Here is a 16,241-nt window from a genome sequence, read left to right as displayed (position 1 = left end):
ACTATCTATTTCTACTGGGCAAGCACCTTGTCTATATTGGATCAGGCCAGGTAAAGGCTACTCAGAAGGGAGAACTTAATGGGCAAAGACATCAGTGTGAGTACATCACACCTGTGTACCATGTAACTCCACTGGCTCCCCAACTGATTCTGAAACTATGTGTTGAGCAAAAAATGTCACCTTTTGCAAAGGCCGTCCTACAATGATATGACAGGTCATGAGCTGGCACTCATTATGATAGCAGAAAGTAATAATCACCATTAAATTACACTTATTAAGTAAGGGAAGCAATCCAGTCAGCAAAGAGAAAAATCCATTACAAAATGTCATATTGCACATTTCTGGTGCTTAGACACCACAGAAATGAGTGATCTATTGGTGCCTAGATAACAGCAGAGCACCTGCTCTACTATAGTTAAGTTTAAGACCAGCTTTCTGTTTAAAGCTTGACTCTTCTAAATGCTCTAAAATCCTCACAGTTACTCAGATTGCCTTGAAAATTGCCATGAAATGCCTCACTAGGGCACAGGGTTCCATTATTGATTTGTGGCCATTTGACCAAAGGGGTTCCTGAGATACAACCACCTCAGAAGCAGCGTTTCTTAAAGCTTTTGGCAACAATTTTGGGCATGCAGAGATCAAACTAGGGCTGAGATGCTCATACCAAGGAACTAAATACCTGAGTCTCGCCCCCACAGACTGCATGCCACCCACAAGCACTCTGGGGAGAGATTAAATTATGTGATTAGCCCCAAGAGTTTGGTTCTAGAGTTGGATGCATCACAGTTCTAAGGCTCATGCATGACATGGATTATACTGCACATATGGAGAAAAAGAGAGAGGCTGCAGGAATTGAAAGCTTGCTATGAATCACCCATCCTCAATACTTCAGAGGAACTGTTCTGGACATCAAGTTGAGCATCACCCAGACACTGAGAGTTCAAACCCAAACCTAGAGAGAAGTCTCAAATAACAGGAGGCACCTTGTTAAAACCTGCCTCTGCCAAAGGTTTGGGGTTTTTTAAATTATTACGGTGGGGGAAATGTAACCCAAGTAAAGGAGAATGTTCACATGGCACTGAAAGTATTTCTGAAAAGACAATAAATTCCCCATGCAAACGTTCCCTTGGAGGAGAGGGCAACTAGAGTTGCAAGAGTAGGTAAGAATAGGGGAGAAGGGTTTATGGTGCAGCAAGGTGAGGAATGATATGGAGAAGGAAATAAAAGGGGTGTGAGTGAATAAGAGGGGTTGGAGGGTGAGATGACAGGAGCTAGCTGTAGTGGAAGGGGAGGGCCACTGGGAGAGAACAGGGGCAGGGGCACCTGTCAGCCCCACATTTCCCTCCTGAGTGTGCACTGGGATCTGAGAGCTCACAGCTCCTGTAGAGCAGTCTGACCACCCCCACATCCGTGCCTCTCTCATGTGAGCCAGGATATAGGGGACTTTCCCTTCTGGGGGTATGAGCCTCATTCCCTGCCCCCATGTGTGTGGCAGAATCTGACCCCCCTCCCAGAGCCTGCACCCTGCACCCCTCCTGCACCCTAATCCCCAGCCCCAGTCCAGGGCCTGCACCCCAGACCTCCTTCCCATACCCAAACTGCCTCCTAGAGCCTTAGGCAGGTTGGGGGCAGAGTTTGGGGGGGGCAGGTTCTGGGCACCACCAAAATTTCTACAAACCTGCCACCCCTGCTGTCAGTAGTTAAGCAAGATATGAGTGCACTGTGTGGAGTTAAAGGGTAGAGGAAAGTACAGCATTAAGTGGTATCCTATGTGCAAGTGTAAAGAGGTTGCAAAAGGCTGTGAAGTGGATATTAAATTTTACAAGTGTGATATTCTGTCAGGGGAGAGCAGGCTTAGTTTTTAAGCATAGGGCATGTGCATTGTGATGAAAAGACAGAGTGTGTATTATCGGGCATAGCTCCAAGAGGGAAAGGTTATGGTTATGTAGACTTTTTACCTTAACTCTATATTTCTTGGTTTTCAGAACATTGAGTTTTGCAGGACTCAACATTCTGAAAGGGCACAAGCCATCAGCAAGCAACCTGAACTGTGCACGAACAAAGCTTTTTCTGCTATTTAATAAATAGATACAAGCTGTGATCCTGCAGTCATACTGACCTTCACTAGGAGCATTCAGTGAATAAGGACTGCAGGACTGGGCCAAAAGAGAATTATTTTGTTTATAACAGCTATTGACCTGGGAAATCCAGAGAACATCTGAGCAGAGTAGTCTGCTTAATTTACTTTGATAAGCAGAGATTAACCCTTGGGAAATAAAAATAATAAATTCAAGGATACTTTCCTCCTCTGCCCCCTATAATTGTTACCATTGTCACAGACTCATTAAATCCCTCTGGTAAAGTTCTAAACAATTATAGGTTTGATGTGTCTGGGATAATAAAATGTCCCTTTAAGCAGAAACTTTCCTTCATAAAAATAGCTTATTACTGGTAAAGAAGGAAAAGATGAGACATGCACACGCACACATGCACACACCCCCATTAATACTTCCACAGTGCAACAGAAACAACTAAAATTGACATATGACACATCTACAATATGATGAGAGTACAAACCAGAAAAAAAAATTTCCAGTTTTAAAGGGATACACCACCCTTGACACACTTTGTTTTACTCAACACCGTGGTTTATTTTGGCTGAGATTTTCATTCCAATATGCAGGTGCATTTTTTTGCACTCAATCACGCCAAGTGATTTCAAAGAATGTAGTAATACACACTTGTCTGTCAGAGTAGGATCAAGCCCATTGTATGCAAAAACATGTTCCTTGAATAGTGCATTGTACAGTATTCTGCCTAACTGGTGTTGAAAATAAGTAATCACATAAGGAAACATTCTTGTGATCACGCTGAACACTGATGAATATTCCTTTTTTCACCCTTTCCGCCACCCCCAGGGAAAATATGACCTTCAAAATATACTAGGTTTCTTATCCTACATCGTGCCTCCTGATCAGACATAGTTGCGAGGTATGTCACTTGTTTGAAATTTCACCTCCAAGACTGCAGCGCTGAAAGTTACAGTTCAACTTCTCTGTAGATTTCTCTGCCCCCAAACAATCCCACAATTTATTTCAATGCTCAACTACTACACGAGTAACAACCATTAAAAACCATTATTCTGCGCCATGATTTTTTTATTCTGTACTCACTACTGAACTATAAATTAAGAAATGTCCTTTCCATTGCACAAATGAATTGCAGTACCAATAGCTAGGTGAACATTTCTTCTGCATCCTTATATTAAGTGTCAATGGTCTTAGAATCATAGAATCATAGAATATCAGGGTTGGAAGGGACCTCAGGAGGTCATCTAGTCCAACCCCCTGCTCAAAGCAGGACCGATCCCCAATTAAATCATCCCAGCCAGGGCTTTGTCAAGCCTGACCTTAAAAACTTCTAAGGAAGGAGATTCTACCACCTCCCTAGGTAACGCATTCCAGTGTTTCACCACCCTCCTAGTGAAAAACTTTTTCCTAATATCCAACCTAAACCTCCCCCACTGCAACTTGAGACCATTACTCCTTGTCCTGTCCTCTTCTACCACTGAGAATAGTCTAGAACCGTCCTCTCTGGAACCACCTCTCAGGTAGTTGAAAGCAGCTATCAAATCCTCCCTCATTCTTCTCTTCTGCAGACTAAACAATCCCAGTTCCCTCAGCCTCTCCTCATAAGTCATGTGTTCCAGACCCCTAATCATTTTTGTTGCCCTTCGCTGGACTCTCCAATTTATCCACATCCTTCTTGTAGTGTGGGGCCCAAAACTGGACACAGTACTCCAGATGAGGCCTCACCAATGTCAAATAGAGGGGGACGATCACGTCCCTCGATCTGCTCGCTATGCCCCTACTTATACATCCCAAAATGCCATTGGCCTTCTTGGCAACAAGGGCACACTGCTGACTCATATCCAGCTTCTCGTCCACTGTCACCCCTAGGTCCTTTTCCGCAGAACCGCTGCCTAGCCATTCGGTCCCTAGTCTGTAGCGGTGCATTGGGTTCTTCCGTCCTAAGTGCAGGACCCTGCACTTATCCTTATTGAACCTCATCAGATTTCTTTTGGCCCAATCCTCCAATTTGTCTAGGTCCTTCTGTATCCTATCCCTGCCCTCCAGCGTATCTACCACTCCTCCCAGTTTAGTATCATCAGCAAATTTGCTGAGAGTGCAAACCACACCATCCTCCAGATCATTTATGAAGATATTGAACAAAACCGGCCCCAGGACCGACCCCTGGGGCACTCCACTTGACACCGGCTGCCAACTAGACATGGAGCCATTGATCACTACACGTTGAGCCAGACAATCTAGCCAACTTTCTACCCACCTTATAGTGCATTCATCCAGCCCATACTACTTTAACTTGCTGACAAGAATACTGTGGGAGACCGTGTCAAAAGCTTTGCTAAAGTCAAGAAACAATACATCCACTGCTTTCCCTTCATCCAGAACGAGTAATCTCATCATAGAAGGCGATTAGATTAGTCAGGCATGACCTTCCCTTGGTGAATCCATGCTGACTGTTCCTGATCACTTTCCTCTCATGTAAGTGCTTCAGGATTGATTCTTTGAGGACCTGCTCCATGATTTATGTCTTATGCAACAACTACAAACCATACTCGATGGGAACCCCATTCTGAAAGAAATCTTTCCTTAATCCCCTCTTCTTGCCTTCAGACAACCCCCCAACCTCTCCAAGATCATCATCAGAAGCAAACTCCCCACAGACCAGGACACATCAATACAAAGTGGCACCACCCTGACATAAAAGATGCAAAACCTGCAGACATATATTCACTGCTATGATGATCCACACCCCCCAGAAGTGCCACTTTTCTACTAGGGTTGAACAGGTCATTGTTGGGAACCTTGCCTCTAGCATTCTGCACAATAGCTAGCCAGCTATCCCTGCTATCCAGCCTGCTGCATTCTCCATACAGGGGAACTTAAACGGGACTCCAAAGGAAAAACATTGGATTTGTACCCTCTTCTTGATGCATCAATGACAAAGGTATTTTTAAAAGGTTATTTTCTGTATTCAACAACGAAAGTCAGATCTGGTCTTCCTGGTTTTGCGGATGGAGGTCAAAGCTAACAGACCACGTTGTTCTTAGGCCTTTGTGAAAAGGGGCAGAGATACTGAAACTTTACCAAAATCAGCTTTTCTCCAAAGTGTTCCTCTGAGGAACATGAGTTAAGTAAGCACAGGGTGGATAAAAATCAATGATTTTTTTTTAAAAATCAAATTTTATTTAAATCAGATTTATTAATAAAAATTGGATTTTTGAGGAAAAAAAACCTATCTAAAGATCGTTTTAATTCAGATACATTATAGCTCAAAGATATCTCATTGTGGAATAGGGATGATAAATTCTAATTCTATAGTATGAGACAATATATTCATGTAATGTTTAAGAAAAGTTTTGTAAATGAGTTCCAATAGTTCATGGATTAGTGACCCAATTTATTGGGTTCCAGGAACGTCTGCATAGATTATTTAGGTTCATCTTTCTATCTACCCAATGAGACTCAGTGCTCAGTCTAGAAGATACCATCAGAGATGCTTAGTTTTGTAGTTCTCAAACTGTGGATTTGTGTCTCCAGACATAACATGCTTGTTAACAGCAAAAAAGTTTTAAAATAAATAAACAGAGGTGAGAAATAACAGACCTCAACCCTCATGTCCCTCTACAAATTTGTGTACACAGAGTCAATCCCTTACCTCTCTCTAAAATGCAAAGTTTCAACAAGTTCAACGAATAGAAGATTGTTTGGGGCAGAATAGATCTGGACAAGGAGAAGAAGTCTGGAGATGAATGTGAGAAGGGAGGGACAGGCAGTAGAAACAAAAGTGAAACTGTTTGAGCACCATATTAGAGAAATCTTGAGGTCTTTCTGAGTGTAGCCTTCATTGATTTGAGATCTACCATACCATTCTCTCACTGGAAGCAAAAACCTATAATGGCAGCAGGCCGTAAAAGAGACCCAGTTTGGGAAGAAGAACCATTCAAGAAATATATGTTTGCTGATAATGTTTTAAAGAAAGTCACACCAGTGAACTGGTGGAAGTCATTTAAGCACTTGGATTCAGAGACTGTTGAAGTAATAATCTCACTTTTAACACCAGTAGCTTCTTCTGCCGGTGTAGAAAGAATATTTTCTTCCTTTGGACTAATTCATTCAAATTGAGAAATCGTTTGGGACCTGAAAAAGCAGAAAAGCTTGTTTTTCTTTTCCAGATTATGAACAAACAGAAAAATGAAGGTGAAGGTGACTGAGTTAGCTGCAGAAACCAACATTTTAGTTTCTCATGTTGACCTGGCTGACGGTCTATTTAATTTTTGTTTTTAAAAAATGTCATGTAATTATTTTAGTTAAAAACAATTATAACAAAAACAAACCTGATTTTAAAAAACTTGAATGTTTAACTAAATTCAAATATTCATATGCTCGTTTTGTTAAAATATATGTTTGCAGTTGAAGAAAAAAATCCAGAATACATAACGTTGTTGTTTTAGTTAAATAAAACAATGTAAATGTCTGTCTGGTGATGTTCTCCTAATACAGCATGACAAGAAAATCCTCCAAATATTAAGGTTTAACCTGTTGATTTGGAGATAGTTCACCTCCCAATGACTTCATTAATATCTGCTTCAATTACCTTTGGTAAATGAAATAACCAAACAATCATTCATTTTCTGATATAGCTGGAAAACTAATCTGAAAAGTTTTCAAAATAAATCACTTTAAAAATGTGTAGTGTGTACCTTCTAAAAATGAAACCTACATCTATCTCTGAGTTGTGAAAAATATGTATTAAGGTTATAAGAACCAACAAGAATGCACTTTTATGTAGAAATCCATGATTAAATCGAGTCTTCCTGACTAGTGATTTAAATCATGATTTAAATAAATTTTATTTAAATCAAATCCATCCTGAGTAAGCATCAAAACAAATCCTCAGCTGATGTCAACTGGAACCACATGGACTTCAATGGGCTATGTCAATTTACACCAGCGAAGGATCTGGCCCAAAAGCCTGGATAAAGATTACTTCCATTCTCAATCAGAGTTCTCTCATTGGCAATTTCAGATACAAACCTCTAATTCTCCAGACATTCATAGACTCGAACACTATGTTTTCTACTGGACCTCAATATTTCATGTAAAAAACAACCAGGAAAACAAGCAAGCAAACTAACACAATTCAAAAAAACATTTTAAGAAATCCTCAACAGAGAGGGGGCGAATCTGGTATTGGTTTCCAACAGGGAAGTCTTCCTTGGACTCAAAATGGGAGGTGCTGGATAATACTGAATTGGAGGGTAAAATCCTGATCCCCATTCAAGTCAATAAAACTTTTGCCAATGACTTTTAGTGGAGCAAAGATGTCATCCAGAGCTTGTAAGGAAACCTCATTTACCCTCAGCTCTAGCCCCCTTGTCCCCAATCCTTGGGCATGATTTTGCACTGCCGTGCATCTTTGGGAGTGCAAAATTGGTATAAATCACCAGCAAATTAGGATGACTGACACCATGTGCACTCTACACATTTATAAATTATTGCCCATGATACAGGGCAGTGAAGAATCAGCCCCCTGGTTTAAGAAAATAAATCATCTTTCCTTCTTACAAAGGGGCACAGCCTGCCACCACCTTACCACAGTTAAAATGGACAGTATCAATTTCAAAATTTGAGCAAGAATGGTTCTACTATAAAATGTAAGAGTTCTACAGTGTTATTGCACATGTAAGATTGTCCAGGACTCTTGCTCCTTAGGTAAGTCATAAATCCTGAACAGAAAAAAATACAGAACAATTAACTAGTTTCCTTAACATGTTGTCTCGTGAAGACTGACATGTATCAAAATTTTCTCCAATAACCAAGCATTCATGCAAAAAAGAGATTTTTTTGGAGCTATGAACCCTTCACCCTCAATACATGAAAAGAAATCTAAGGTGTGCAGTGTGGTGGTGACTTATGAATACTACATTTCCTTTTGGATATACCACACTTTGGCAGCATTCGTTAAAAACATAAACCGATTTTTTTTATTTTTTTGCTATGTAAGGATAGTTTAATTCTTCGAGCATACATATGGATTTCCAAGATTTTTGCAGTCTCTGAACTGGAACCTTTGAAACAAAGCTACTCACACAGGGGCAAAAAGTGCACCCTGCACCAGGCAAGAGTACACACTTGTGATGCACCTTCCTCACACCTCCAAACTTAAGTAAGTATTCAAGGATGATGCTCCAAACCCACCTGTTTCCTCACCCATCCCACTGCACAAATGGAGCTATGATTCCACCATGCAAGACTGCACTGCAGTACAGATCCTGCTGTGTCCAGGATTCTCTGCACTCACAGAGGAGGGCAGCATTTCCTGCACAATGAATCTCGATCCATCTGTGGATCCCAGAAAATGAATACAGGCTTGTAGACCACTGTAAGCAAAAGAGAGACAAAGCCATTCCATCTTCTCCATGGCTCTATCAGGCAGTTCATTCCACTAGCAGCATCAAGACCACACACTATCAAAAGGGCCTCTATATCCCAGTTTACCCAGCATTTCTGAACACCTTAAATAGGATTAGCGCCCTAGCACGCACACGTTTCCATTATCTCCATTAAAATGTTATCTAAAGCCTTCATATTGTCCCACATGATTTGGGGAAAAATTGCCTCAATACATGTTATTACCCTTGGACACACTACGGACATATGAATGGTGGTGATTAATAAATATAATGGCATTCTGGGGACAGAGGAAGGGGGGGCTGACAGTATCAGCCTGCCATTTCTATTGTATACATGACACACCATGTCCAATTCATCATTAAGAATTTGGCTAGCATTTTACACAAAAAAGATTTCTCTCTTTTTACAGTTAAGCTACAATGAAACCGCTTAATAATGGCCACGAAAGGGACTGCTGTTGCTAGTCTGGCTTTAACAGGTGGCTGTGTAATACGGTGTGATTAACAGAGGAAATGGTTTTGTTTTTGTAGGGACTGAGACTTTAGGGGCCACTAGGACTGAACGCTGTTACAAGGTGACATGAGCACCAGTTGATGTCACTACACAAGACTTCCTGTGTCTGATTAAAATATGGTTTAAACTGCACCACTGCGGCTCGGGAAACACGTTGCATCGATTTAATCACACATTCACCCAAATCTCACCCTCACTACACTAGCTGAAGTAGATCACATAATAGCAGACTTTTTCTAATTAAAGAAATTCTGATAAGTCATAGCCATATGGCAGACTGAAATCACGAGGGGGTTCCACAACTAGGAGAGGTAGCACGAGTAAAGGCACAAAGAGGAGAGTGGGAGAATGACACAACGGGAACATCAAGACTGGAGTTTTTGTGAATCGATAAGTACCTATCTCTTGTCAGCAGAAGGCCTGATCCTGCTCCAGTTCAAGTCAACAGAAGTTTTGCAAAGTATGTCACTGAGAACAGTACCAGGCCAAAGGGACTGTGGTTAAAATGTTTTATATTCCAGGGTGCAACACATATGTTATAACGCAGGGTTGGTTTGCTTGTTTGTTTTACATGTTAACTATGCTATGTATATGCCTTATTCTTTTTTAAATGTGTTCTAATATTGAATATGGAGGACATATTTATATTCCTTACATATAAAGGTGTGCATGGAATGAATCAAGTATACTTCATATTTAAAAAAAAAACCACAGTAACCTTAAGCTCATTCCTGCCTACAAACTGGACAAAAGAAATATTTGTATTTATGTATCTGAAGGGTGCTCAGATACTACACTGATGAGCAACCTTATAAAAAGATAAGGTAAGGCCAGATCCTCAGCTAGTGAAAACTGACATAATTCCATTTAAGTCAATCGAGTTACACTGATTTAAACCAGCTGAGGCTCTGGCCAAAGGATTTCACAAAACAAAGTACTTCCCATACAGCTTCAATATTCGTAAAGAAAGACACAGCACTGCCATTATACTTTCTGAAGTACACACACATATGCACAGAACCAATATAATGCTGGCACAATTAAAAGACTGCATTACAAAACCCAGTATGTAGTAATTTGACAAATCACATCCAGTACAAAAAGGTACACTTTTGACATAGGAACAACCTCTCTGCTAGATTTCAACTGTCTGTTATTGATATGCTGGACCTTTATAAAGTTAAGCAACAATTAAAATAAATAAATAAATAAATAAAATAAAATAATAATGGACAAGTGATTCTCCCCCCCCCCAAAAAAAAACACTTCCTTCACTCTAAAAAGTGACAGATGTTTTGGCTCAAACTTTCCAAAAAAGCTCTCTTGGATATTTGTGAAGATAAATATATTAAAGACTGTGAAGTTCTCAGATACTGTGGCAATGGGAGTCATGTATGTACCTTAGATAGATAATTTGGTATATTTAGATATAAAGCCCTTTTCAATAAAGTGTGCAGGATATGCTATTGATGCTGGAGTCTTCCCAATTTGGGGGTGTTGCTGCATTCCCACACACACTGTGAATCTGACCTGACTGCAGAAATGTATGAAGTCCAAAATTCTGCAGATATATTTTGCCATACATTTGTATATATGATTATAACCAAACTACATTGTGTATGTGCTGAAGCTGATCTTATACACTGGTAGATTATTCAGTTTCACCATCTGAATTAATTTTTGTAAAGACTCTCAAAATGCACACAGAACGGGGATTTTAATGCAGATATTTTTGCAAATTCTCTTCTCCACCCTTTTTTAAAAAAGAAAAAATCAGGATTTCCATGCATATATTATGTTCTTATCTCCCTGTAGTCCTATTTCTCATCGCCGAAACTCAGATTTTATGACAAAATGATTATCCCATACAGGACAGATCATGGTGCTGATAAAGGCAATGGCCTAAAGCATAAGCATTTTGTTACTCTCCAACAGGGAAATCAAACTATAGTTGTCAGTATGTGAGTTTATATTATCTAAACTATACACTCTGGCATGCAGCACAGAGAACACCAGCGAAAAAGCTATAAATAAAAATACCTGTAAATTTAACAAGTGAATAACTATGCTATTATTTATTCAATTGCATGTGTATTATATAGATGTAACTTCCATTATCCCAGAGTTGTAGGTCCATGCTGAAATATACGGATATACATGAAATGACTCAAGTGCAAATCACACCATGGATACTATTTGTAAGTGTTCATGAATGCTGTATTTTCCATGTCATGTCACAAAGCCAATATTCTGAAATAGCTAAAAGTCACTACAAAAGTCAGGTTAAGTTGGTTAATATAGCATCTTAGCCTTAAGCCATAGCTGACAATAAACAGAAGATGATTTTAAAATCATCACTACAAAATGCATACTTTAAAAGGTAAGCAAATGAAGCACATTTTACTACCATTGTAGAAAACTGCCAAATGAATCTAATCAAGGAAGTTGATGTGATGGCAACATATGACTGTACCGCAGGATACAAAGCTGGGCCTTGAAACTGCAAAGACTTATGCACATACTTAACTTCATGCTTTGCAAATAGCCCCTTTGACTTCAAACTACTTATAGGGTGACATGCTGGTCCCATTTAAGTCAATGGGAGTTTTGCAACTTAAGTGAAAGTGCTTGCACTGTACTGTCCCTCCACATGAGTGTATTTAGATATATTTTTCAACATCTACAGGTAAGTCTATTTTAACAAAATATGTTTCTCTGAAACGTATGTGTGCGCACCACTCACCGCCTGCACCTGAATTACCTTACAGTGGTACTTATTTATTTACTGCTATTTATAAAACATAAAAACTATCCACATTACTCTGTATAGTTCTGATCCTGCAACCAACTCCACATAGCCACATAGCTGTTCACCCATGCAAAGCCCCAATCACATCAATAGATTCTATGCATGTGTCAGGATTTGCTCAAATGAAGTGAACTGCAGTATTGGGGCCTCTGTTTGTCGTTAACAATAATCTGCAAAACAAATCAACCAACAGACCAAAAAAACAAACCAACCAACCGAAGACAATTTTTTCACAATAAAGCCAGTTCTGAAGCCTGTACTCAGACAAAATCCCCAATGATGCCCATGGGAAGTTCACCTAAGTATGGACTAAATAAGAACTTCTGGAATGGGTCCAACAGAATTTACACAAAGCCCTTTCCATATCACAGAGTTTTGAGTGTGGATAATAAAATGCTTGTGCAAAAAAGCTTTCAAACACAATTACAAGTTTTAAAATCTTCTGTGCCACAAAGAACTATCATAGCAAGAGAAACAAAAATACATTACTTAAAAACAGTACCTTTCCCCTATGCAGTACCTGTTCAGTCTCACAACACACAATGTAGATATTATTTTACCAAATGGATAAACTGAGTCTCAGAAAGGCAAATGGACTTGCACGAGAATGGCAGAGATAGTAACAGAACCCCCAAGTTATCAGTTCCCAGTCCCTTTTCCCTTGTAGTAGGGAACAAGAACAAAGAATATTCTACTGCAGATACATATCACTTCACACAAAGAATGCCAGAGAGGACCCAAGTACCATCAGATTTCTAATCTTGCTTATCCACCATACTACAATGAGCTTCGGGGGAAAATCACCCCTTATGCAGGGCATTAAGCAAGGGCTGTGGAGGATGAATTCAACCCCAAACCTGTCAGCAGGCCTTGGGGTATAATGCAGTCCCTCCTCAGAGTCTACTGTGACCTGTAGGCTAGAATATCAGTTTCCACTCCACACCCCCTCTGCTGGATATTAAGAACCCTATGTTTGCATAGCATTTGACCTCAGGGTCCTTCTTTCAGCTCACCTCCAAACTACCATATTCAGGATCTGAACCATGCAGGGGAATTCGGGTCCTTTGATACTCTACACAGTCCTACAATAAGGTATATCAAGAGGGCTTTATGTACTCCATTCTACGGGCCCCATACTCATGCAGGTTTCGCTGGGAATGGTGCCCAAACTGAACCGCACAACTGATCACAAACACAAGGTAAGGACCCAATCCTACTCCCATGGAAACCAGTGAAGATTTTCCAAATTCCTACTGGCTTCAGGGGGAGCAAGCCAGAGTGTTCATGCCATCACTACCTTCCCTGGCAGGCCTACCTCCTTCTGGAACTGTACTAGCCACCTGCGGACCCACTGCAGTGTGAGAGTTGCCATAGGCACCTTGCAGCACCACAACTGTCTCTCTCAGAGGACGTTCCAGCATCTGGGGCCTGAGGCCTTCCTCTGGTGTATAACCCAGGACTTAATTAAGCTCCTGGCATTTCGATACCTTAAAAAAATGTTTAAAAAGTTTGTCAGGCTACTGGCTTCTGTCCAACAGCATCATTCAAGAACAAGAGTAAAAGCAACTCCTATGCAAAAGACGCATATGTATTATTATCCATTATTACCATGAGCATACTTCTATCTACATAATTACAAATCCTGCTGCTCTTTAATTTTAATTGCATTTTGCTACAGAGTCATAGTTACATATACCATAAGGAGTTGTAAAGAGGATGGAAAGCTTCCAAAATGACTAGGTGCAATGTCTTTGCTGTCTAAACATTTTCAGGTCATTAATATTTCACTTTTATATAATCTTTAACTGATTTTGCAACATGTTCCTTCCCCCTCCCCTTTTAAGTTCGAGCAAGAGAAACTGTTTGAAGTAGCTAGTAAACCTTCCTAGTCTCTTTCTCCTTCTGCCTCTGGAGAGTTTTAACACTTCAAGTGCAACATAAACCAGAAGGAAAAACATGTCTAGCATAGAATCAGCTCTTCAAGAGAGGATTTTTTTCAAGTTTCCCTTCTAGAAACATTCAGCTGTGAAAATGTCTAAAAGGGAAATGGGTGGAAAGAAGTGATTACTTTCTCCACTGTGGCTCCCAGGACAAGCTGAAGGGAGTGGGAGAGCTGGGAAGTGTGGATGACAGCTATGGCCTCTGAGAAACTTCACTTCTCTGCTGGAAAGGAAAACCGTTCTCAACTCCCCAGTGACACAACTCCCAGCACCTTTCCTTTCCTCAGGGAAAGCCAAAGCGTGTAATCACCTGAGGACAGCTTTTACAGTTAGGGAAAAGGACATGAGGATGTACTCAAGGAAAGCATGGATTTTCACAAGCCCCGTGTGTAATTAGCTACATCCCCATTTCTTCCACCCTGTGAGGCATCTCATGTGATTCAGAAAGGGACAGGTAGCATCCTTCAGCTCATGACTCAAAGGGGAGCCACCTAGAAATGCCACACATCATCTGACGCCACCACAACCCCCTGTTCAAATCTCTCCGAACAAACCGCTCCTTCCTGCAATCGCCAGCTGAATGAACATTTCAAAAAAAGAAGACCGAATGAAAAGCCAAACTTAGATCCTTACTCTCCTCTCGTTCACACACCAGGGAGAGTCAGGAATAACTTCACGGACACCAATGGGAATTCTGTCAGCACCAGAGGAAAAGCAGCATCCTCTGGATTTCCCAAAGCCTCCTGTCTAGTCTAGATCTGTCTTTGGGGTAGGACACTCTTCAGGCCAGAGCCATGCTGAAGCTTCAGGTCTTGTGCAGGGGGGAGGGTGGGCACACTGTCCCCACAAAAACAGTTCCTAGCCATGTCACCATCTCTCTCCTGCTCCTCAGAGCCCCCCCTCCACAAATGCCACCTGCCCTGGCTGCCCCTCTCTCGTGAGGGTGGCTAGGTGCCGGGTGTTTGCCAACGCCTGGATGAGGGAGCAGTGGCCCAGGGGGGAAGAAGAGGCGACATATGGCATTGTTGGAAAGTCCATGGCTCCCACATTTTGCAAGCTGCCTCCCCCGGCTGCAGGCGTCCCGAGTCCCCTTTAAGTGCTGCAAAGCAGGCAGCTGCCTGTCTGTGAGTGAGCCCAGCCTGCCTCCTCTCGCTCGCTGCCAACCCACAGGAGCCCTTGAGCCAACCCCCGCCACAAAGCGACTTGTCCTCTCCCTAATCCCAGCCGCCGCTGCCGACTTGCTGGAGCGAAGCTCAGCCAAATCCCCGGAACCAGCGCGAACGCCCGGCACGGGCAACGCGGATCTACCCCCGCCTCCTGCTGCCGCTCAGTGCAACCGCGCACCGGGGCCCCGGCCGCCCTCCTCCCGCTCCCAATCAGCTGGCCCTGCTGCCTGCCCGGCCCCGGATCTACCTGCAGGAGCCGAAGCGGAGAGCAGCAAAGCCCGTCTTCCCCTCCCTCTGCAGTCACCCAGCCTGGCAACAGCCTCATGCAACCTCCCCCCTCCCAAAATGCATCCGCAGCCCACACCTCAGGGGGGGCAGAGACAGGCCATCTCCCTCCCAACCCCCCCCAAATCCTGTGTCAGGAGCCCAGCAGCAGCCCCGAGGCCTGGGCTGGCTCCCCCTGCCTGCCAGGCTGAGCCCAGCCCCGGGGCAGGGAGCAGAGCAAAGCGCAAAGGCAGAGACGTGAGTGGGGCAGGAAGGATATTTACTACCTGGCTGGGCTGCTGCTCTCTCTGGGCTCCTCCAGCGCACTGAGAGCTTGGTGTCTGGTGGGGAGAAGGGGGGGGGGTGGCAGGGCTGAGTCTCTGCCTTGCCCCCCACCTCCTCCTCCTCCGCTTGCTGGTTTGGTGTTTTTTCCTTGAGCCCACCCCCACTGCCACCACCCCACCCCTTGGTTCAGGGCTAATAATCCTCCTGGAGCCAGCCCCGCTCCTCTGCACGAGCCGCCGCTTCCCAGGCAGGCATGTTGTTGCTGTGAGAGCGAGCAGAGGAGGGATTGGCAGCCGGCGCTGTGTGTGTGGGTGCGGGGAGGGCGAGGAGCAGGGGAGGGATCGGGGGAGGCGCTTCCCAGCGCGTCTGTGTTGCCACCTCCCTGCTGCAGCGCCCGGTCCCACCCCTGCTGCCCAGGCGGGCAAAGGGGCGGCGGGGAGGGGTGGGGCGGATTGAGGCAACCTCACCTCTTTGGGCTCGGAGTCAGCCGGGAAGCAAAGAGGGAGACAAGTATTTTTTCCCCAAGCCTCCTTTGCAGCCATGCTAGGGTGACCAGATGTCCCGATCCTATAGGGACACGAAAGCTTATGCTCAAATAAATGGGTTAGTCTCTAAAGTGCCACAAGTCCTCCTTTTCTTTTTGCGGATACAGACTAACACGGCTGCTACTCTGAAACCTCCCCTCTTTGGGAATTTTTCTTATATAGGCTCCTATTACTACCCCCCACCACCATCCCCTGTCCTGATTTTTCACACTTTCTGT

The 16,241-nt window shown here is 42.9% G+C and overlaps 1 protein-coding gene across 6 annotated transcripts in view; it reads right to left on the bottom strand.

The window, feature by feature from the left end:
- CCSER1 (coiled-coil serine rich protein 1) overlaps window positions 1-15,755 on the bottom strand; it is a 1,092,378-nt gene extending 1,076,623 nt beyond the window's left edge. For 2 of the 6 annotated variants that reach the window (XM_075127520.1, XM_075127525.1), the window contains exon 1: window positions 13,139-13,264. In XM_075127520.1, the coding sequence (XP_074983621.1) occupies window positions 13,139-13,244 (106 nt within the window). In that variant the 5' untranslated portion in view covers window positions 13,245-13,264. Of the gene's footprint in view, window positions 1-13,138; window positions 13,267-15,480 lie in introns of those variants that run through there. The other 4 variants (XM_048846959.2, XM_075127522.1, XM_075127524.1 and 1 more) reach the window with 4 other exon arrangements.
- Between the last annotated feature and the right edge of the window lie 486 nt (window positions 15,756-16,241).

The sequence above is a fragment of the Caretta caretta genome, chromosome 4 (assembly GCF_965140235.1).
Source record: "Caretta caretta isolate rCarCar2 chromosome 4, rCarCar1.hap1, whole genome shotgun sequence".
Taxonomy (NCBI): Eukaryota; Metazoa; Chordata; order Testudines; family Cheloniidae; genus Caretta; species Caretta caretta.
This window is presented reverse-complemented; position numbering and strand designations above follow the sequence as displayed.